Raw genomic sequence first — 23,597 nt, 5'->3', positions numbered from 1 at the left:
GTCTGGTTTTTCTTTTTTTTAGGGCATCTTCTAAGAATTGGAACTTTGAGGTCAAGGGGTAGTTTGATGGGGGAATGAAGGTGGATGGATGGGGAAATAAAATTATATGACTGCAAGAAATACTTCAGTTAAAGTTTTGTCTGTAATTCAGCCAAAAATAATATAGACTAGCTCAAAATTTATAGGCACTATAGAAATCATCTTCTCACTTTGTTCAGTGTTACTATTCATGTGAATTTAGTTGCCATTTAAATTGTTTTTTTTAAGTAATGGTATGTGGGCAGAAACGGAACAAAGGAAATATTTCCTTTCTCTTTATAAGCATATATAGATACCACCCAGCTAGTTTTTGTAGCTTGTATGTGATTATAGCTGTAATGAAGTCCTTTGAAAAGGTTTTACTGGGAGGCCCACACTTTTAATTATGTCATTTCCAAAAAAAGGTCAGTTTTATCCTGTTCTAATTTTTTCATCATAAAAGACAGAAATAGAATTTTAATTTAAAAATCTTATAAAATTGTAAAATTTTTATCTGTTTATTTTTCTAGGCTTTTAGTCCCTTAAGAACATTTTTCTTTATTCAACCAACTTTGCCTCACACAGGTTTTTTAAAAAAGAGCTTTCAAGATGTTTTAAAGCACACGTGTTTATTCTAAGTTGATTTTAGAGATGAGAAAATGTTAGTTCATTTTTTAAAAGAATAATCTAATTTAATACGGTAATGCACTGAGGTGTTATATTTGTAATCTGTGCCAATGAACATAACTGGCAACATCAACTAGCCTGGCAACATCTTTAGTTTTGATGTATTTTTGTTTTTATGCAGTTGGATCCCTATGACTATGAGATGATTGAAGTTGTCTTGAAAGTCATAGAAAGAGCTGATGAGAAGATAACCAACATTAATATTAATCAGGTAAAACAAATATATCATAGATTTTAAAATTATGTTTTAAATTTAGATCATTTTTAAAAAATTACTGTTATTTGGTGTCTTTCTGAACTGTTCTCTGAGCGCCTTTGAAACTGTACATTTTTTTTTTTTTTACTCTATTTCCTTTTCTTTAAAGGGATACAGAGTAAAAAGAGTTTTTTATTCTCCATGCTTTATCTTATTTTATTTTTTGGCCACGCCTTGTGGCATATAGGATCTTAGTTCCCCAGCCAGGAATTGACTCTGCACCCCTTGCATTGGAAGTATAGAGTCTAGTACAAAGTCTTAACCACCAGAGAAGTCCCCTCTCCATGTTCTATCTTAATCCAGTTTTTACTCTACAGGGGCAATTTAAAACTTGCCAAAAGTACAAAGCCATTAAAAGACTGATATAGAAGAATTAAGGCAAAAATATTTGTCATCTGGCAAAAAAATCCCAAAGCATGTAAGACCCAGAATCAGATTTAGCTTTCTATATTAGATAGGTCCTGGACTTAATTCTATTTGAGTACTTGCAGTAACTTACTGGGCTTCCTCCCTGGTGACTCAGATGGTAAAGAATCTGCCTGCAGTGCAGGAGACCCAGGTTCAGTCCCTGAGTTGGGAAGATTCGCTGGAGAAGGGAATGGCCTCCCACTCCAGTATTCTTGCCTGGAGAGTCCCGTGGACAGAGGAGCCCGAGAGCTACAGTTCATGGGGTCTCGAAGAGTGGGACACGACTGAGCAACTAACACTTTTTTTAGTTAACTTGCTATTCTTTTACATATTTTGGTCATAGGAGCTTATATATTTTCTCAAATTAGCTTTTAAAAATCAAAAGAAAATGGGTTGATTTAAAAAATAGTACAAGCCCCAAGGATTTCCCAGGCGTTCCAGTGGTTAGGATGTAGCACTTTCACTGCCAGGGTTCAATTCCTGGTTGGGGAGCTAAGATCCTGCAAGCCTTTAGGTACAGTAAAAAAAAAAAAAAAAAAAAAAGTTATACAAGCCCCCAAAATATAAGATATAAACTTAAAAGAAGATGCATGTGTGCACAGTTGCTCAGTCGTATCCAACTTTTTGTGACCCCATGTAGTGTAACCCACCAGGCTCCTCTGTCCGTGGGGTTTTTCAGGCAAGAATACTAGAGTGGTTTACCATTTCCTTCTCCAGCAGATTTTCCTGGCCCAGGGATCAAACCCGTGTCCCCTGCATTATCAGGCATATTCCTTATCACTGAGCCACCTGGGAAGCTATGGAAGCCCTGAGAGAGGACATAGAGGATTGATTTTAGGCCTACTGCCTATGTACTTAGAGTGAAATCGAGTATTTTTAAGCTACATCTAAAACTATTTGAAGAGACTATAGAGAACTTCGAACTGTGGAGTTTAAGACATCCCACCAGCAACAGCATTGTGGTGGTTTAATTTCCAGTGGAAATTAGTGTAATTTCTTTAATAATCACAAAAGTTATGGTTTTGAAGAATAGTATAAGTGTTTTGAAGGTAAAACTACAAAAGGTTTTGATCATCTTTAAGAGGAGAGACTGTCCCAGGAATGGAATCCTGTGATGGTATAGAATTAGACATAAAACTCTTAACAATTAGTTTAATCTCACAGGAAAAAAACCTTTTTATTTTAATACAGGCACTAAGTCTTCTGAAACACTTGAAGTCATACAGAAGAATTTCTCCCCCAGTGGACCTAGAACACCAGTATATGTTGGAGCACGTCATAACTTTGCCATCAGCTGCCCAAACTAGACTGCCTTTTCACCTAATATTCTTTGGCACAGCGCAGAGCTTCTGGAAAATTCTCTGTATGTTCATTAACCTCTTTTGAATTGTTCTGAATAGCCAAAACCTTTTCCATAGGTAAATCATACTATCTTTGTTTCCTTTCCAGCTACAGAACTCAGTGAAGAATCCTTCCCAACCTTGCTCTTAGTTTCCAAATTAATGAAGGTAATGGGTTAAAACTGTGAAAGTGGTATCTTTGTTCTGTAATTTTTTCAGCCCCTCTGCAGAAAAATTTATGTCAAGCCTGTAAAAGTGAGCATATAAGTCAGTCATATAACTTTTCCCTTTTTTGAAGTTCTCTTTGGACACTCTGTATGTGTCTACAGCCAAACACGTATTTGAAAAAAAGCTGAAGCCCAAGCTCTTGCAGTTAACACAGGGCAAATCCTCAACACTGATTAACAAGGAGATAGCCAAGATCACTCAAACCATCGAATGCTACCTGTTGTCCATAGTTAACCCAGAGTGGGCCGTAGCCATCGCCATCAGTCTTGCCCAGGATGTCCCAGAAGGTATGGATTGATTCTTCCTTTAATTGAGCTTCAGATGGTTGACTGTGTTGTTTGTGTAACTTGTAAAAAAAAAAAATGATGCTTCTTTCATTTCCTTCTGTTTCTTTTAAGGAGAAGAAGTATGATAGCTTAGAAATGTATGGGCAGTCCAGTGGTTAAGATTCCATGCTTCCAGTGCAGCGGGAGGAGTTTGGTCCCTGGTCAGGGAGTTAAGATCCCACATGTTGCATGGCATGGCTAAAAAAATTTGTTTAATATAAGTAAAGAAATATATTTGCCCCCCTGTCCTCACTTGTAGCACTGTCATATGTTAAAGAGGTACCAGTGAGGGGACTTCCCTGGTGGTCCAGTGGCTAGGACTGTGCTCCCAGTGGCAGGCGGTCTGGGTTCAATCCCTCGTCAAGGAATTAAGAGCCCACATGCTGCAACTCGAGTATTTTTGAGATAACATCTAAAACTATTTGAAGAGAGTGTAGAGAACTAAGAGTTCAAACACCACAACTAAAGATCCTGCCTGCCACAGCTAAGACTTGGAGCAGCTAAACAAATACATTAAAAAAAAGAGGCACCAGTGAACTAAGCAAGATGCTATGTTGCTCGCTTGGGGCTTAGTGCCAGAGGCACTGCCCAACTTGAGTATAAACTCATACCCTCTCATGTCCAATCATACGTACTTTCTATAATGAAACCTTAGACACTGTCACATGGTCAAACAGGTATACAAACACTTATTGCCATGTTTTCAGTTGTAACAAAAGTCGAAAATAAGTAATTTTTCTAAATGCTCATTTGTCAAAAACTGGTTAAAAAAAATAAAAGAGTATTCATAGAATAGAGTACTGTGTAGCTGATTTGGAAAGATATCTGAGATATATATTAAGTGAGAACAGCAGATTATGTTCCATATATGATCTTATCCCATTTGGGATAAAACGCTTATACGCATGTGTGCACACTTGCACAGAGAACTTCCAGAGGAATGTAGAGGTCTAGGGAGTGGGAATAGAAGCTGAAGAGATGGCCCTCTGTGGACTGCTTCCTACTTTGTCTGCTTCTGTCCTGCTTAAATTGTTTTTTTTTTTTTACAGTCAGTATGCCTTTCTGTTGTTTTAAAACTGGCTAATTTGACTAAAATACATAGTCTTGAAAGGATTATGATTTTCTTTTAAGTCTTTTCTTTATCTCTTTAGGTTCCTTCAAGATGTCCAGTTTGAAATTCTGCCTGTATTTAGCTGAGAGGTGGCTTCAGAATATTCCATCTCAGGTGAGTCTGAACTGTAAGATGGAAGGCCCTTCTTTGCTTCTTTCTTAAATTGAAGTATAGCTGATTTACAATATTAGTTTCAGGTGTACAACATACTGATTCAAAATTTTCATGGGTTACACTCCGTTTATAGTTATCATAAAATATTGGGTTATATTCCCTGTGCTCTACAGTATATTCTTGCAGCCTATTTACTTTATTCATAGTAGTTCATGCCCCTCTCCCAGCTTTCCTCTCCCTACTGGTAAGCACTAGTTTGTTTTCTCTGTGAGTCTATTTCTGTTTTGCATATATACTCATGTGTATTTTTTAGATTCCACAGATAAGTGATGACATCATACAATATTTGTCTTTCTCTGTCTGACTTACTTCACTAAGCATAGTACCCTACAGGTTTGTCCATGTTGTTGCAAATGGCAAAACTTCATTCTTTCTTATGGCTGAATATATTCCTTTATATATATGTATATGGATGTGTATATATGTGTGTGTGTGTGTGTGTGTGTGTGTGTGTGTGTATATATATATATACACACACCTCCAGTACTCTTGCCTGGAAAATACACACATACACATCACACAATATCTTCTGTAGCTGTTTCTCTCTCAGTGGACACTTAGGTTGCTTCTGTATCTTTGCTATTATAAATAATACTGTTATGAGCATTAGGGTGCAGGTTCTGCTTTTTTTTTTAAGGTTCACATTTCTATTTCTTTTTTAAAACTTATTTTTAATTGGATGGTACTTGCTTTACAACATGGTGTTGGTTTCTGCTGTACCACAGTGAGAATCAGCCACAAGTATATATATATATTCCCTCCTTCTTGAACCTCCCTCCCCTGCCCTCATCTCACCTCTCTGGATTGTCAGAGTCCACTTTCTTTTTAATTTAAGTTGTGCTCTCTAGCATCCCTTTTCAGCCCACCCTGGTGATAGATGTTTTCAAGGGTTGGAGACCTAAACTGGAGAAAGAAGATGAGGCTTGGTGTAGATACTAAGGTTGTAACTAAGGCAGGAAGGGACCTTGATTGATAAAGATGAATTCTTAGTCTCACTGAAGATTTAGAAAACAAGTTTCTGTTTGCTTGGAATTTTTTAAAAGGATGAGACACGTGAAAAAGCTGAAGCTCTGTTGAAGAAGCTTCATGTTCAGTACCGGCGATCAGGCACGGAAGCTGTGCTCATAGCCCACAAGCTGAACACTGCAGAGTATTTAAGAGTGATCGGAAAACCAGTACATCTCATTGTCAGTCTGTACGAACATCCCAGCATAAATCAAAGAATTCAGAATTCATCTGGGAAAGATTATCCTGGTGAGGGCAAAACTCTTTTTATATCTTTCCATCCAAGGAGAATTATCCTTTTGATTCCCTGGTATCTTGCATTGAAAACTTGGGGTTCTTTTTTAATTCTTTATCTTGACTATCTTAGATATTCACACAGCTGCTAAAGAAATAGCTGAAGTCAATGAAATTAATTTGGAAAAAGTCTGGGACATGTTGTTGGAAAAATGGCTGTGCCCGTCTGCCAAACCTGGTGAAGTAAGTGCTTGCTTTGATGGTGTCTGTTGTTGAGTATGAGCCAGTGGCATCTTCTCAGAGAGGAGGGTAATTATTTGTCTCGCCATGATATGACTTCTCATTAGAAGTACAGAATCTTAGAAGGAACATTTGAGCATTTTAATACCTTCTGTTATCTGATGAGTTTTAATGAAGTTGTTTACTTTTTCTTTTCCTTTAAATATTATTTTGCAGCTAGTCTATCTTTTCTTTTTTCACTTGCCAGTATTTTTTTAATTGAAGTATAGTTGATACATTCTTCCTTTTAATTGATGATTTCAGATGAACTGTTATATAATAGAAGTGGCCTATGCTTAGAATTTAGGGTCATATGATTATTTTTATTTCAAAATAATTTTAAAGGTACAGGAAAGTTGCAAGAATAGTACAAAAGAATAGCTGTGTATCCTCCACCCAGATCTGTCAGTTTTTAAACATTTTGCCACATCTGCTTCTTCATTCTCCCTATAATATGTTTACCCGTAACATTTTTCTGAACCCTCTGAGAGTAAATTCCATGTGTCATGCCCCTTAAACCCTTAATAATTAGGAGTATAATTTAAAGAGCAAAGATTTTTCTCTTATTGAACCACAGTATAATTATAAAAATCAGACACAATTTTGATACAATATTGATAAAATACATATATGTATATGTTTGTATACTTGAATTTATGGTCCATGTTACAGTTTAACCAGTTGTGCCAATGATATTCTTTACAGTAATTTTCTCCCCTGAGACCAGAATCTAATCCTGGATTATGTGTTGTATCTGTCATGTCTGTAATTTCTTTCACTCTAGAACAGTTCCATAACTTTTCTGTCTTTCATGACACTGACATTTTTTCAGGCTCGTTATTTTGTCAGCGGCCCCTCCCCTTGGGCTTTTCTGTGTCCTCATGATAAGACTGGAGTTTTGCATTTTGGACAGTATGTTACCTGGGTGATAGGGTGTCCTTCCCAAGGTATGAGGTTTAGAGGCACATGATGCCTCTTTGCCCAAACAGAGGGTGTGGATTTAGATAACTTGGTTACACTGTTGTCAATTTCTCTCAGACATAGTTACTATATTTCCTTTTGTAATTACTAAGGGAGGTGTTTTGAGACAGTGTAATATCCTTCTCTTCAAATTTCTCCCCACACCACCCATAGCCCTGACTTAGTCTCTGTTGATGATTTTTACTTAACTCTTTTATCTGTGCTGAGACTTTGTCTTTTTTGGAGGGTGCAGACTCTTTGGTTTGCAAAATGTCTCATTCTGGATTTATATTTCTGATGTTTCTCATGATTAGATTCAAGTTATGGATTTTTAGCAACAATATTCTATGGGTGATACATTTTCTTCAGTGTATCACGTAAGGAGACACATAATATCAGTTTTTTAGAAATAATATTAACATAAATTCCTGATGGGATTCAGCAATCCAAATGCAAAATTTTCTGCACTGTTTCTTCTGAAATTTCAGGGAGAACTTAATTAAGGAAATTCTGTAATTCTTCTGTTCACCTAGGCAGGTATCCTTGGAAAAAAATTTATTTGTAAACAAATAGTATAACTGATGAGACATTAGCTTTAAGTGTTTACCAAGAGCAAGGACCATGTATCAGTGGAAACAGAAGAGTTAGAAGCATATCCAGGCCACATAGAATCTACGGTTGACACTCAAACTCCCATGTTTTAACATAGGCATAAATCTGGAACACTAAACTGAAATCCCTGTGAGACTAGAAACTGTATTTATATACCTAATGCACCTTAATGCATTTCTGTGTAAGTCCCCATAAATATATACTGAATGAATGGACAACTCATACAGTTCACAGCCCTTTCCTTTTAAAAGTTACCCAATGAATGTAAACCCCAGGAGGACAAGAATATTTGTTGTGTTCACTCAGAACCCATGTGCCCAGAATTATGCCTTGTGCATGGTAAGCACTCAGTATGTATCTGTTGACCGAATGAATTTGAGTAAACCCATTTTTAAAGCAAGAATCTTCTCATAAAGTGATGAGTTACACTAATTTCTTATCTGTAAATGTAATTGTTTTAAAAATCTTTTTTTTCCCCTTTGTTGTCATCAAACATGGAGGTGCTGGGAGTTGAAGCCCAGGCCTTGCACACGCTAAGCGTGTACTCGGCCACTGCACCACACCCCCTCCTGTAAATATAATTTTGCATGTTGGACTTTTTCATTTAATAGACTTTCATAAGCTTATGTAGTCAATCAATTTTCTTCTGTTTTTAACTTGTTTATCCACTTTTTCAAAGACACCATCAGAATTGTTTGAACTTCAAGAAGATGAAACGCTACGAAGGTATTCTTCCTTTACTTATTTGTCTACACCCTGTTCCCCAGTAGGAATCTTACCAATGATTTTAAAACCAATGGTTTTAAAAAAGGCTTTCTTAGTATAACTCGGATCAGAACCTCTGAGAAGAATCAGTTCATTGACACATGACTATGAGTGTGTTTAAATATCTCCAGTCAAATAAATAAGAAACAACCAAGATCCAGAGTTTCTGAATCCTCTGTGAGTTCGTACATTTAGCAGAGAATGTACCATGAGCAAAGGAAAACTCTTATGTAGCCAGGACTCTGACCCCAGACTTGAACATGTTCTCTGTCCCTATCAAGCTAGACTGGTTCAGATATGGGCCACCAGGATTCCTTTTCCACTTCTAACCTAAGACTGAGACCCAGAAAGGCACACTGGTGTCTGATTATAAGTCTGATTGGTAATGGCTTGCTCTCTTGAGCAGACTTATCCTTGCTCAAATCAGAAAACATGGTAATCCATTAATGATGCTTGGCTTAGGCATGGGAGAGGGAGTGGTGGCATGCATGCCAGCTTCTTGCGCTTTTGGTGTAGGCCAAAAGTGTCAATAGGTCGGGTTACTCATGAAGCTCTACACCCTACATCAGCCCTAGAGATCCGATAGTGAGAGAGGATATAGGAAGATAAATCCCAGAAAAGAATTTCTCCTGATCTGGGCAGAACTGGTCTAATACCCCTTCCAGGCTCTCCTTCCTCTGGGCACTCCCTCATGCTTTGTTAGTCCTTCAAGAGCAAGAACACGTTTGTCTGAGCAAGAGGAAGCTCCTGGAGCATCTGACTGAAGCAGCCAGCATGGAAAGGCTTAGGGGGAATAGTTCATAGAGAAAACTCCCAAGATGGAGATCCCAGAGAGTAATTCATGGCAATTTCATAACTTCCTGTCTTTTCCCACTGGAATCTCTGTCCCTTCTTCCTCCAATTTGCCTGATCCATCTTTCCCTTCTCTTGGGGGTCTGGGGGAAGGCAGGCAGTCTTCCCTGAGTCCCAAGGTTAAAATGTGCCACTAACAAGGTCCTATGAATTAAAACACAAGTTTCCATGTATAGTGGTGTTCAGTGTACTTTGCAGCTATGGTTTGTGTTAATTTCTTAACCAGAGAGATTTAAACTATCAGAGGTTGCTTAGCCATTTTCTAGGTGAGAAGAGTGAGGCCTATCTTTTGTGTCTTTATTATCTTCTTTAGCTGTGAAGGAACCCAAGAACAGATTAAGCATCCTTTAAAGGGAAAAGTAAACAGTGGCCTTGACCCATAGCCCTTCAGGCCTTTGTTTGGGCTGTCTGATGCTGTTTTTCTATGGATAATAAATCTCTTGTTTTGCTAATCAGTCACTAAATTAAAATCTAAATGTAATAAATATTTTTTCAGAGTCCTGTATCTCCTTCTGTCTCGTCCAATTGATTATAGTTCAAGAATGCTGTTCATCTTTGCAACATCAGCCACAACCGTAAGCTCTAAAAACTTGGTTTAAACTCATCTTTGTATCTCATATCTCAGCTTAACATTTTTTCCCCATGTATTACTATTGACAGATGACTAACATAATGCTTTCTCTGTACTTACTCGAACTACTCTGTCTTACTTTGTAGATGAGGTTTGTAGTATCTGCTGAGTTCCATTTAGTGCTGGCTGCAGAAACATCCTATTTTGCAAACTGAGTGGTACAACTGTTGGCTGTTCCCACGGGTTATCCACATTCACTGTCCTAACACCCTGGTCCAGTGTTAGTCACTCAGTAGTGTCCGATTCTTTGCAATTCCATGGACTGCAGCCCACCAGGTTCCTCTGTCCATGAGATTTCCCAGGGAAGAATACTGGAGTGGGTTGCCATTTCCTTCTCCAGGGGATCTTCCCGACCCAGGGATTGAACCCAGGTCTCCCTCATTGCAGGCAGCCTCTACTGTCTGAGCCACCAGGGAAGCCCCCAGTCACATTCCTAATACCAGGGACTCCCAACCAGCAGGCCTGAGAGAAGTCTCCACCCTGGTCTCCAAGCCCTGCCTGACCTGTCGCACCCCCTCCCCACTAAACTCTTAACTAGTCAGAACTTCCCCTCATCCGTAAAAACATGTGACTGACCTTCAGGCTTGTCTGTATAGGAATGTTCTCTGGGGAACTTTCCCGGCAGCCCAGAGGTTAGGGCTCTGCGCTCTCAGCACCGAAGGCTCAGGTTTGCTCTCTGGTCAGGGAGCTGAGGTCCCACAAGCTACAGGGCGTGGTCAAAAAAAAAAAAAAAAAAGTATTCTCTGAGGCAGTTGGAGCTGAGGGAAAGGGAAAGATGTAGGTCAAAGGATGGAAGGAAGAAAGAGGGAAAGGCTAAGATGCTGATCGTTTGTCCTTGATGACAAGCTGCGGGAAGGAAATCCCTCTTTCTCTTGGCATCTTAGTTTATCTGATAGTTATCCTGGCAAGTAAGTAAAAATGATGTTCCTTGAAAAGTACCAGCTTCAGCTCCCAGCTCAGTCATACAAGTGCCTTTCCCTAAGAAAATCATCACACCGCGTTGTGACATGTGGACTTCCTATTGTGTCACGTAGACATTAATGAATACATTTTGATTAATTAATAACGTGTATGCAGACATGAACTCAGTTATATATTCAGGAGTTGAGGTTTAATAAAATGAACTTTTACTGCTTCATCAAGAACCCTCTTATGGACATCTCTCTTGTTTTCAGTGCTGAAAATGTGAAGAATGCGGCGGCTGTCACAGCCGTTCCTACCGTTTACCCACCAGTGCTTTTGCAGCATGAGTGCACATAGTGGGTTGGTCAAAAGTTTGTTCGAGTTTTTGATGTTAAATAACATCTTATGGGAAAAACCTAACCATAACTTTTTGGCCAACCGGTATTAACAAAGTGTAAATGGTAGAGTCCATCATGGTATTATTATGAAAGTGGTTCTCACCCTGTTCTTTCTGAAAGACTGTGAGGAACCCTTCAGCCTCCAGGCAGGGTCCCATGGAACACAATTTGAGAACCACTGAACCCGCTCCCCCAAGGGCAAACATAGACTTTAATCTTTCTCTCCCCCCCCACCCCCAATTTGGCCATGTACATGGCTTGAGGGATCTTAGTTCCCCCACAAGGGATTGAACCTGAGCCCTGGGCAGTGAAAGTGCAGAGCCCTAACCACTAGACTGCCAGAGAATTCCTGGCTTTAATCTTTTGAAAACCAATATGGCTCATGTCACCTAGGCTGAAGCTCAGTCACCCAGCTAGAAGCCACAGGTGCAGCTCTGAAACCTCTTTGGTCTTACAGATGCTCAGCATGCACCAGCTCACTTTCGCCCACAGAACTCGAGCCCTGCAGTGTCTCCTCTATCTGGCTGACAAGGAAACGATAGAATCTCTCTTCAAAAAATCCATCGAAGAAGTGAAGTACGTGGAATTTTAAAAATTGTGTTAATAGAAAACGGGTCACTCTTTGGAACCATAGCTTTTAAGCGTCTTAGTTCAGAATATTGCATTAGAGGGGGCTATGTCAACAAGATGCTCTTGTCTTGAGAGTCCTTATTCTGGCAGAGAGGAGATAGGCCCTGAAGAACATCTTGTCTCTCTCGAATCTTTGAGACTTTCAGAAACTGAGTGTTTTCTTCATTTTCCTCCAGTTGATTTCTTTCTAATATTTCTTGACTATATCTTAGAAGCCTAAAACAGACATGTAATAGACCAGTCCAATATTTCTAAGTGTTGGCTTTTATTTTAAACGTAAATGTGGCTAGTGAGGAGATTCCCATTTCCTGCCTCTGTTTTCCAGATCTTACTTGAAATGTATAACTTTTCTGGCATCATTTGAGGCGCTGAATATCCCCATCACGTATGAATTATTTTGCAACAGCCCTAAAGAAGGAATGATTAAGGGTCTTTGGAAAAACCACAGCCACGAACCCATGGTATGTACATTGAGATCCTGCGGTGGCGGCCTCCATCCTCTCAGATGCTGCCTGCCCACCACTCAGATCTTTGAAAGACAGATCCAAAGAAACCCTTGGTTCCTGAACAGGTTTGCTGCTCTGAGAGCTTTTCTGTTTTCCTCTCCTGGCAGGTGACATAGCAACTTGGAAGTCGCCTTACCTCTCACCCAAAAGCCTAAGGCCTGAAGCCATCCCTTCCTTCCAGGGCGGGGTGGTGGGGGGAACACTTCTTTAATCCCCCCCAAGCCTGTCTGTCCTCATCTAGACAGACTGTCCTTGTGCAGGAAATTTTATTCCTCTTCCTTCTAGTTACCAGTGGGAGTTCAGTCTCTGAGGCAGCTGGAACCCAGGACAGGAAGGATATGGGGCCAACAGGCAAACTGTTCTGGGACGCAAGAAACAAAGTGGGGAGGAGGAGGAGCCTGAGATGCTGTTCGTGAGTCCGTAACATCGAGAAAGAAAAATAATTTTTTTTTCTTTCCCTAGACAGATGAGGGTCTTCATTGAAATTAGGTAGTAGACACAGGTTGGCTGTAAGCATATTTTGTCTTCAGCTATCCTACCTTTTCCAAAGATGGTTGAATTTACTGGTGTCTTAAAACAAAGTATGATTTTTTTTTTTTCCCCTGCTTCAGGCAGTAAAGTTGGTGACTGAGCTTTGTTTAGAATACAAAATCTATGACCTGAAGCTTTGGAATGGACTCTTGCAAAAGCTTCTTGGCTTCAATATGGTAAGTAAAACTCAGTGCCCTAGACTGCGGTATATTTTAAAGATTTTGCGCAGCACCTCCTAAACATTTTGCACTGATACTTGTTACTGAACAGATGTATGCAGAAAATGTTCACTCTCATTTGGTTCATGCCCAACTTAAAGAATATGGCATGAGGCCAGAGAAAGTGTAGTCTCAAAACTGACATAAATTTCATTAGAAACAAACAGAATTCGATCCCGGGTTTCGGCACCAAAAAAAAAAAAGAAACAAACAGAAGAGTCCCTGACATCTTTTGATGTTTGTGGATTTATAGGTGACCTTCTCTGGCGACCCTCAGAGAAGATACATTTTCCTGATATTCTTTGTGAAAGTTTCAGACTCCTAGATTGGACTTTGGAATTTTTTATTTGGATAATCTTCAGAACTTTTCTGTTTTATTTTTTCAGATTCCTTATCTAAGGAAGGTTTTAACAGCCATTTCTAGCATCTATCCTCTGTGGCAGGTATGTAGTTTTCTAAAATAAATATTATAGAATTTAATCTTTAGACTCACTGACCTTGTGACTCACAGGTACCCTGGATTAAGTAGTCAGTTCCTCAGTGAAGCTGCAGGGTTCTGTTCCTTTAAAATGGTGCCTGGACCAGGAATACTCAGCTCAAACTTTGCCTTCCCCAAGACATCACTTCCCCCAGTCCTCTAGGCCTCATGATTCACATCTCCATTTATGCCCTTAAAACACATGGGCTCAACTATAACACTGGTCATGATATAATTTATTTATTTTAAAAACATTTATTAACTTATTTATTTGGCTGCATCAGGTCTTCGTTGCAGCATTTGGGCTCAATAGTTGTGGCATTTGGGCTTAGTTACCCTGCAGCATGTGGGTCTTAGTTCCCTGATCAGAGATAGAACCCCTGTTCCTTGCATTGCAAAGCGGATTCTTAACCACCAGACACCAGGAAAGTCCTGGTATAAATTATTTTAATCACACATGTGACTGCCCATCTTGGACTTTGAAGATTCCTAAAGTCAGAAACCCTGTCTGATCCATCTTTTCTGAATTTCATGTGTTGTTACATACACAATCACTGTACATATATGTGATACATATAATATATAATACATGAATGCTGAGTTACTTCAGTCATGTCTGACTCTTTGTGACCCTACGGACCATAGCCCACCAAAAATGTATATTTTATTTTTAGTTTAATAACTTAGAACATATGCTAAGTAAAACATGAAAATTTTCCTTTACTACTTCCCTTCATAATCTCCCCAGGAGTGACTACTGTTCTTTGTTCTCTTCTAGAGTTTTCCTGTTATCATATATGCAGGTGTATATATACGTGCATGTGTATATTGTGTGTGTGTGTGTGTATGTATTCATTTTTGTACATATAAATTAAATCACATTATAGTTGAAGTGTTTTTTTCCATGTAACGATGATATGTTGAAGATTGTTTCCTATTAACACGTACAGATCTCCTTTTTTATTGAGATATAATTCACACGTAAAATTTACCCTTTTAAAGTATACAATTAAGTGGCTTTTAGTATATTCACAGACTCACAGATAGAGAATACAAAGAAGTGATTACCCAGAGAGAAACGGGGAGTGGCAAATTAAGGATATAGGACTAAGAGAGAGAACTGCTGTGTATAAAACAGATAAGCAGGACTTCCTTGGTGATCTAGTGGCTAAGGCTGCACTTCCAATGCAAGGGGCCTCGGTTCAATCCCTGGTCAGGGAACTAAGTGCCACAACTAAGAGTTCACATGCACAGTGAAGATCAAAGATCTTTCATGCTGCATCTAAGACCCAGTACAGCCAAAATAATAAAAATAGATAAACAGCATGGATATATTACATAGCATATGAATTATAACCATTATCTTATAATAATCTTTAGTGGAGGATAATCTGTAAAAATACTGAGTCACGATGTTGCATACTTAAAACTAATATTATCAATCAACTATATTTCAGTTTTTAAAAATATAAAGAGAGTATTTTGCAGAGCAAAAAACATAATAATAAATAAGCCAGGATTATGTGTTAATATCCTAAAATATATAGTATGAAGAATATTCTAGAATCTTGATGATCTAGAACAGGGAGCTAGCAACTTAAGATTTTGGTCTTAAGGTCAAGAATATAAGCTCTAAATGTATATGGTTCTGTGACTGCAAAACAGAGTTCATAAGATCCCAGACATGAGTTCTTTAATACATGTGTTTCCACAGGTTCCCTACTTCAGCAGAGCTTGGCAATGTGTGGTTCAGATCCCACTACTTTCAGGTATTTTTCTGTCCCCTGAAATGCTGACAGTAGCATTTTATAGTTTTGTGTATAGACACATGATTGGGTTTGTTTTGGTTTCTTTGTGTGTGTGTGTTTCAGTATGGACCATTTTTAAAGTCTTTCTTGAATTTGTTACAATATTGCTTCTGTTTTTTATGTTTTGGGTTTTTGGCCACAAGGCCTGCGGGGATCTTAGCTCCCCAACCAGGGTTCAAACCTGTGTCGCCTGCATTAGAAGGCAAAGTCTTAACCGGTGGACCACCAGGGAAGTTCCTAAACACATTATTGTTGCTTTTTATTTTCAGCCTCTTGTCCTTTAAGCCCCAGTCAGCTGTCAGATTGTTGTGAGAGTCTCATTGCTGTTCTAGAGTAAGTAAAATATTTTTCCTACCCCCCAAATCAAATTTGTTGCTTATAAAATTCCTTTCTAATAAACATACCTTATGAGTAATGCCTTTTTCCTAGGAAGTTAAGCATACCACGTGATTGAAAATAAAATATCTCTATTATTTTTACAGTGTCTACTTTATGTGCAGTGCAGCTAATGAACTTATATTCAGTACGCATTCTCTAAAATTTGTACCTAGTTTTAATGTAAATGTAGAGTACCTTTTGTGACTACTGTAAATCATATAGTTACGTCATAGATTTTTAGTCTTCTAAGTATTTGTTGCTCGACATGTATAGACTTGAATCTGACAGGTTATTAACTAATTAACATGCTCTCTTGAAGATGTCCAGTTTCAGATGACCTCGACATGATCAGAGTGGCCAGACAGTATGTCCAGTTAGAGCTTCCAGCTTTTGCATTAGCGTGTCTAATGCTCATGCCCCACTCAGAAAAAAGGCACCAGGAAATAAAGGTATCTGGCAAATTACTAATCTGGGGCTGCCAAGGAGGTGGAAGGTCTCACATTGCATGTCCCCTGCCAAAGACTGCACTTTCTTTTCATCAAACCTGTAAAGCATGAGTAGGATAGAAGGTTTGTGTTGGGGTCTAGTGGGACGTATGACTGAAAGATAGATGAAGGCTCATCTTGGAAAGCCTTAAGAGGAGTTTGGACCTTATTCTCTATCAGTGGGAACAGTGAATTTTCCTGCAAGTGCAAAGTGGAATGCTCAGGCGGTATTTAGAAGGAAGTGATCCGCTTGGGCTTGATCAGAAGAGAGAGGGAGCAAGAAGTGAAACTCCCAGGAAGCCCTTGCATTTGGATAGAAATTCATCTCACCTGATGCACGTACAACAGCCTCGTGACTAGGCCAGGGAAGCTTGAGGGGGTGAGTGTCCGTAGGAGGGTGGTGGCAACAAAAACAGACCAGAGGAAGATGGCTTGCGTGCAGCTTGACTTGGTGATTAGTCGTGGAAAATAGAAAAGTCAGGTTGTGTGTGGGTGTCTAACAAAGGCACATGAGCATTCTGAGGACAGAACTTTTAAAAATAGCTCCCATCCCCTTTATACTATAGAATAAATAGAACAAAGCATTTTGAACTGTTTTACAATGATTTCCCCATGGGTAGATAAGCCAGGTCATAAAGATCTATATAAATTAACATACATATTTTTTATTTGTCACTTGCTCTATTCGTTTCATTTTTTTTTCAAAGCCATCTGTGCCTGTCCTTGACTTTCTTCTCATTTGACTAGTCTTAAACTCATCTGTTGATGCTTTTCAGAGTTTTAGTATTTAAATAGATTCCTTCTAGCACTTAGGATGACAAAATGTTTATTAAACAGCTCTTTGCTGTTGAAATAGTTATTTGTAAAATGCTTTTTCCTTACTTCAGTAATTTTGTTGTTGTTGATGGAGGCGGTCTTTTTTCTGTACTAGATATGCTTTAAGATATTTCAAATGTAAATACGAAAACCTTCCAGGTTTGACAGAAATTAGTAGTGATTATACTTTTCTATTAATTACATTTTGATTTTTTTTTTTCTCCAGAGTTTTCTGGGCTCGTGTGACCCACAGATCATTTTACAGCAATTAGAGGAGCATATGAATACTGGCCAGTTGGTAGGGTTTTCACATCAAGTAAGTGGCAGTTTCCTCTCCCTTTTGTTATGAAAAATTTGTTATTAGGAGGTAATCAATTTTCCCCAAACCAAGATTAAGCTGAAAAGTCACCATCTCCATCTGTTTGTTAATGTATACAATTACGTCGCTTTCATTAAAGCCTCAGTAAATTTTTAAAAGTCAGAGACCCTGGGTGTCCTGTTTACTTCTGTGCACAGTGGAAAATCTGTAGCCTTCAGTGCTTGTCACTGTGAACAGATTTTCCTCAAAAAAAAATCCCGAAGTGCTTAACAACAATAACTTTTAATTTATTCACTGTATGCTGAAATAGGCCAAAGCAGTTCCCCCCACCCCCCAGCCCGCTCCCTCAAAAGGAAGGCTTAGTCACAGTGCAGTGATAATTAAACATCTAATTGTCAGAAATGCTTTGGTATTGAAGGAGACAACTGGCATTTAACACATTTTGAATATAATGATACCTGTTATTCTATAGATTAGAAGTCTGGTGCTGAAAAATATCATAGATAAGAAGGAGTTTGGGATTTTGGCAAAGACAAAATACTTTCCAGTGTTGAAATCACACATGATGAATACCAACAACATCACTGAACTCGTAAACTATTTGGCAGATGAATTAAGGTAAGTTGATAAAATTTTTTTTAAAACAACTTAATGTTAAAAAAAAAAAAAAACACCTTAATGTAGAATATCCTAAAATTTATCTTTACTTTGGAGGAAGATATCAAATAATTATAAAGCTATTTTTTTGTAATTAAAGGCTCTGAATATTAAACCGTAGCATCACTACATTATGCATACCATACTGCTAACACATACTCAGAAGTAGCTGTTTTGTAACCCAGTCTCTTGGAACATGAACTTGGAATCAGACAATTAATCAAGCTGCCTGAAATCCCAAAATAGGTATCTCACAGTCCTACTCTAAAACCCAACATTACAACTTTACTCCTTAGACACTTGACTAGAGGCAATGACAACATCATTTTTGCTAAGCTTATCTAATTTTCCAGTACCCACAAGCTTAGAAATAGTATCCCTTGGGATGGTGTTGGGAGCAGATTTGGAAATTAAAGAGAAGGGCAAAATGAGTTGACACTGAAGAAAGAGAAAGCTCAATCAGGACTGAAATGTTTCCGGATCCATCCCTACATTTGTTTGGTCTAACTGTGCTGATCCCTGGGAACTGTCTCTTTCTCAGTACCACGCCATGGATTTCTTTTTCTTTTCTTTTTTAAATTTTTATTTCTTATTTGGTTGCACCGGGTCTTAGTTGCAGCATACAGGATCTTTAGCTGTGGCATGCAGGATCAGCATGTGGGATCTTAGTTCCCTTTCCAGGGATCAAACCCTGGTCCCCTGCATTGGGAGCATGGAGTCTAAGCCACTGGATCACCAGGGAAGTCCGATACCATGGACTTCTTTCTGCTTGTTTACCACCTGTGATCCAGCCATAATTACAGGTTGTCATTTATGAACAAGTAATATTTTTTGAGGTAACGTTGATATATATACTAAGCTGCACGTGCTTTAGGTGTGTCATTTGATAAATCTTGATGTACACCTGTGAAGCCATTGCCATAGTCGAGATGGCAGACCTGCATATCACCCCCACATTTTCCTCATGCCCTTCTTCTCTTTGGTTTCATAGTTTAGATGACGCTTCAGTCTTTATAACTGAATATTACAAGCATTGTGGGAAGCCCATACCACCAGGCACCACTCCCTGTGAAACTCTGAAGGTAAATCTGGCCCGAGTTACTGGGTTTTAACCTGACACCATTTCTATTTCTAGGGTCTTGATATTGAGCCAGCCTGTTCTGAAGATAGATGTATTTTTATGTGCAACTGCCTGTATTTTCACAGTTCACTTTTTGTGTGACAGAGTCCCAGACTCGGAATCAAGAGGCCTTGGTTCCACTCTCATTTGTGCCAGGAAGCAGCCATTTGGCCTCAGGCCAGTTGCTGTACCTGAGTGGCCCGTGGTTTTCAGATCTGGCCCTCCCAGCCTTTCAGGTGCTCTCAAGAATCACAACTCCTTGTGGAGTCTTGTTTTTAATACAGGAGCAGGTGATAAACCAAGTTTTATTGTATTTACTTATCTGGCTGCACCTCAAAGCTTGTGGGATCTTAGTTCCCCACCAAGGGACTGAACCCCGGGCCCACGGCAGTGCAAGTGCAGAGTCCTAACCACTGGATCACCAAACTAAATTTCAAAGCACATTGATTAACGTTGTGCTGGAGTTTCCATCACTTTTATTTCTTTTTCTTTAATTAGCTAAGACATATATGTCCAGTATAGAAAAACAAAAATCTGCCCGAGAAAACAATAATAATAACAAAAAAACTGAACACTTGAAATCTCAGTAACCAGAGATAAGATCACTGTTAACATGTTCATGTGCATTCTCCCAAATGCTTTTGTGTATAAAAACCGCGCATAAATCATTTTTAGTCTTGTTCTGAACTTAAGTATAAGGTAAAATTTTTCATTTTGATCTTGTTTTGGTAGTTTTAGTAAACATAATTAGGTTATTGTGGTTTTTTCTTCCATTGGTCCAGATCAAGCATATTAAAATATTTAGCCTACATTTTGTTAACATCCATTAGTAACTTCCTTTGTTCATTTCCAGTCTATTGTGATCAATGGCATAAGATTACTTTTTTCAAAAAGGGAGAGTATTGATTCAGGAGGCAAGTTTGTGGCCGTTAGAATGTATCTGTTTTTCTCTGATCATAGTTGTCTAAAATGCAAAATAACCTCATACATAGATTTTTAGCAATATAGTTAAGCCTTTTCTGTAGTTTGTCAAACAATTTTCTATTTAAAACACTGACACTCATAAAAATGCTTGTGTTTCTTCCCATTTAGATGTTTAATGGATCCTAATAGATCAAAGTTTTTTCAAGAAGAACAAGGTTTGGAATCTGTTAATAACTGACACTATTTATTACAGTTTTTAAATTGTGCAATCTGTGTGCAATAGCTATTGTCAAATATTCCCCAAGAAGTAATAACTAAGATGCTTAATAACAGCAGAACTGCCTGATAAACAACTCATGTCCCAAATTAATAAATCTTTTCCTTGCCAGTTACGTGCATAACTTGTAGAGACTCTGTTTTTTTGTACTCTATATGAAGAAAAGTATTTTGCTCTCCCAATAAGTAAAGCAACTGCTTACATCCTTCTCTTCCACCTATGTAAATAAGAATATCAGTCTCTTTTTTTTTTTAAGTCTTTATTGAATTTGTCACAATATCGTTTCTGTTTTATGTTTTGGTTTCTTGGCCACAAGGCGTGTGGGATTTTAGCTCCCCGACCAGGGATCAAACCTATGTCACCTGCATTCGAAGCTGAAGTCTTAACCACTGGACCGTCAGAGAAGTCCCAGAATATCAGTCTTTTTAACTGATAGTCATTTGAGTAAATATGTCTATAATCTTTGCTGCCGTGTGTATCCATCAGTGGCCAGCCAGATGTACAGAAACCACTCTAGATAGTTGAAGTGGAGAAGGATTTAGTGTCAGGAACTGATTACAAAGGTGTCAAGAGGACTGAAAGGCAAAAGGGAGATGAAGAAGGGGCACTGGAGAAGCCAAAGGGAAGGGGCTATTAGCCTAACATCAGAACCTGCCTTTGGGGACTTCCCTGGAGGTCCAGTGGTGAAGACTCAGTGCTTCCCATGCAGGGGGCTTGGCTTCCATCCTTGGTCTGGGAACTAAGATTCTGCAGCAGCACATAAAGTGGGAAAAAAAAGAGAAGAAGCTGCTTTGGCTCTGAGCCGGGGGTGCTGCTGTTCCAGAGACTGAGCCTCCTCCCCCTGGCACTGCTGCCCCTGCAGCCCTTGGTTATCTTCCGCTAGTGCTGCACTGCCAAGCCCCCCTCCAGTAGGGAAAAAAAAAACAGCAGCATTTTGCTTTCAGCAACCTTCTAATTCCCATGCCTGTGCCAAGAAATGACAGAGCTAAACAGAAGCCATCTGGCAAGGAGCCTGAGAGATGAAGGCTGCAGGCTGTAAGCCCCTGGCAGGACAGGAAGGAAGCTGGCTGGAAGGGCTGCGTGAAGCTGCAGACCTTCCACCCAGCACACAGAAATGTTCATCACACTTCTTTTGGTTCTACTTGTGAATAAACTGGAGCTGATAATACTAGAATTCATTTGCCTTTGTTTGGCTTGTTGAGAAAAATATTTCTGTATAGGAAAGTCAACGTAATATGATTAAAAACATGGGTTTTGGATAAATAACAAGTCTGGGTTTGACCCCCGCCCCTGGTTCCATCACCTACTGTGATTTCCAAAGGTCTTCACAAAACCCTATTCCTACCAGAAACAGATGTCTGCTTTACTGTATCCTCCCAAAAGGTGGGCAGTTTTTCTTTTTAAAACTTTTTGCTAATTTGATCAGTGAAAATAGTGTCTCGGTATTTACGTTTGTATTTCTTTAGCATCTATGTGATTAATCCTTAAGAAAACTGTAATTAGAAGGCTGAGCTCACAAGTAGAGCCTGTGATTGTTATTCTTGGGCATAAATGTGCAAGGAACAAAAGGGTCATGTGGTGGCACTAGAACGTAACAGATGGAAATGACCGTTCCCACTTCATCAGCAGTCCCCAACCTTTCTGGAACCAGGGACTGGTTTTGTGGAAGATAGTTTTTCCACAGATGGGGGTCGGGGAGTGGGTGTGGTTTCGGGATGATTCAAGCACATTACATTTATTGTGCACTTCATTATTATGACATTGTGATGTATAATGAAGTAATTACCTAGCTTACTATAATGCAGCATCAGTGGGAGCCCTGAGCTTGCTTTCTTGCGCTCAAGCAGTAATGCGAGCAATAGGGAGTGGCAGTAAATATAGGCGAAGCTCCACTTGCTCGCCCGCTGCTCACCTCCTGCTGTGTGGCCTAGCTCTTAACAGGGCACCTGCCGGTACTGGTCCATGGCCCAGGGGGTTGCGGACACCTGCACTTCCTGGGCTCAAGCTGGGCTAAAAAGGATTTCTTTCTCCATCTTAACACTGGTTTCATTGTTCAGAGTAAAGTTCTGGATGTTAACTAGATTTATTGTGGTGATCACTTCATCAAATATACAAATATTGAGTTATGTACACCTGAAACTATTATTACATGTCAGTTATCCGTCAATACAATAACATAATTTTAGATTAGGAATCATATCAAGTTGGTGGAAGATGAATAGACATGCACACAAGTTCTGATAGGGAACAGGTTAGCTTTTTTATTTTGTAAGCTTATTTTATTTTTCGGCTGTGCTGGGTCTTCGTTGCTGCATTCAGGCTTTCTCTAGTTGAGGCCAGCAGGGTCTACTCTTCGTTGCAGTGTTTAGGCTTCTCATTGCAGCCGCTTCTCTTGTTGAGGAGCACAGGCTCTAGGCACACAGGCTCAGTAGTTGTCATGCAAGGGCTTAGTTACTCCTCAGCATGTGGAATCTTCCAAGACCAGGGATCAAACCCCCATGGCCCTTGCATCATCAGGTGGTTTCTTAACCACTATATCACCAGGTAAGCCCACAGGTTAGCTTTTAATATGCCCATGAAGTAGTTTTTTGCTATTGGGCTGGAAGAAGCACAAGCTGGAATCAAGACTGCCGGGAGAAATATCAATAACCTCAGATACGCAGATGACACCACCCCTATGGCAGAAAGTGAAGAGGAACTAAAAAGCCTCTTGATGAAAGTGAAAGAGGAGAGTGAAAAAGTTGGCTTAAAGCTCAACATTAAGAAAATTAAGATCATGGCATCTGGTCCCATCACTTCATGGGAAGTAGATGGGGAAACAGTGGAAATAGTGTCAGACTTTATTTTTGGGGGCTCCAAAATCACTGCAGATGGTGATTGCAGCCATGAAATTAAAAGACGCTTACTCCTTGGAAGAAAAGTTACGACCAACCTAGATAGCATATTGAAAAGCAGAGACATTACTTTGCCAACAAAGGTCCGTCTAGTCAAGGCTGTGGTTTTTCCTGTGGTCGTGTATGGATGTGAGAGTTGGACTGTGAAGAAGGCTGAGTCCCGAAGAATTGATGCTTTTGAACTGTGGTGTTGGAGAAGACTTTTGAGGGTCCCTTGGACTGCAAGGAGATCCAACCAGTCCATCCTAAAGGAGATCAGCCCTGGGTGTTCTTTGGAAGGAATGATGCTAAAGCTGAAACTCCAGTACTTTAGCCATCTCATGTGAAGAGTTGACTCATTGGAAAAGACTGATGCTGGGAGGGATTGGG

The 23,597-nt window shown here is 39.3% G+C and overlaps 1 protein-coding gene across 1 annotated transcript in view; it reads left to right on the top strand.

Annotated features, from left to right (window-relative positions):
* KNTC1 (kinetochore associated 1) overlaps positions 1 to 20,325 on the top strand; it is a 65,859-nt gene extending 45,534 nt beyond the window's left edge. The window contains exons 44-63 of the mRNA XM_068989955.1: positions 827 to 916; positions 2,561 to 2,732; positions 2,819 to 2,877; positions 3,008 to 3,224; positions 4,415 to 4,488; positions 5,592 to 5,802; positions 5,921 to 6,030; positions 8,318 to 8,364; positions 9,752 to 9,830; positions 11,645 to 11,763; positions 12,143 to 12,278; positions 12,935 to 13,030; positions 13,459 to 13,515; positions 15,265 to 15,319; positions 15,628 to 15,691; positions 16,056 to 16,185; positions 17,264 to 17,353; positions 17,829 to 17,974; positions 19,005 to 19,095; positions 20,226 to 20,325. Of these exons, the coding sequence (XP_068846056.1) occupies positions 827 to 916; positions 2,561 to 2,732; positions 2,819 to 2,877; positions 3,008 to 3,224; positions 4,415 to 4,488; positions 5,592 to 5,802; positions 5,921 to 6,030; positions 8,318 to 8,364; positions 9,752 to 9,830; positions 11,645 to 11,763; positions 12,143 to 12,278; positions 12,935 to 13,030; positions 13,459 to 13,515; positions 15,265 to 15,319; positions 15,628 to 15,691; positions 16,056 to 16,185; positions 17,264 to 17,353; positions 17,829 to 17,974; positions 19,005 to 19,095; positions 20,226 to 20,243 (2,061 nt within the window). The 3' untranslated portion in view covers positions 20,244 to 20,325. The remainder of the gene's footprint in view (positions 1 to 826; positions 917 to 2,560; positions 2,733 to 2,818; positions 2,878 to 3,007; positions 3,225 to 4,414; positions 4,489 to 5,591; positions 5,803 to 5,920; positions 6,031 to 8,317; positions 8,365 to 9,751; positions 9,831 to 11,644; positions 11,764 to 12,142; positions 12,279 to 12,934; positions 13,031 to 13,458; positions 13,516 to 15,264; positions 15,320 to 15,627; positions 15,692 to 16,055; positions 16,186 to 17,263; positions 17,354 to 17,828; positions 17,975 to 19,004; positions 19,096 to 20,225) is intronic.
* Positions 20,326 to 23,597: the final 3,272 nt, after the last annotated feature.

Source organism: Capricornis sumatraensis, chromosome 17, assembly GCF_032405125.1.
Source record: "Capricornis sumatraensis isolate serow.1 chromosome 17, serow.2, whole genome shotgun sequence".
Taxonomy (NCBI): domain Eukaryota; kingdom Metazoa; phylum Chordata; class Mammalia; order Artiodactyla; family Bovidae; genus Capricornis; species Capricornis sumatraensis.
The sequence above is the reverse complement of the archived record's forward strand: the minus strand, read 5'-3'. Positions and strand labels throughout refer to the sequence as shown.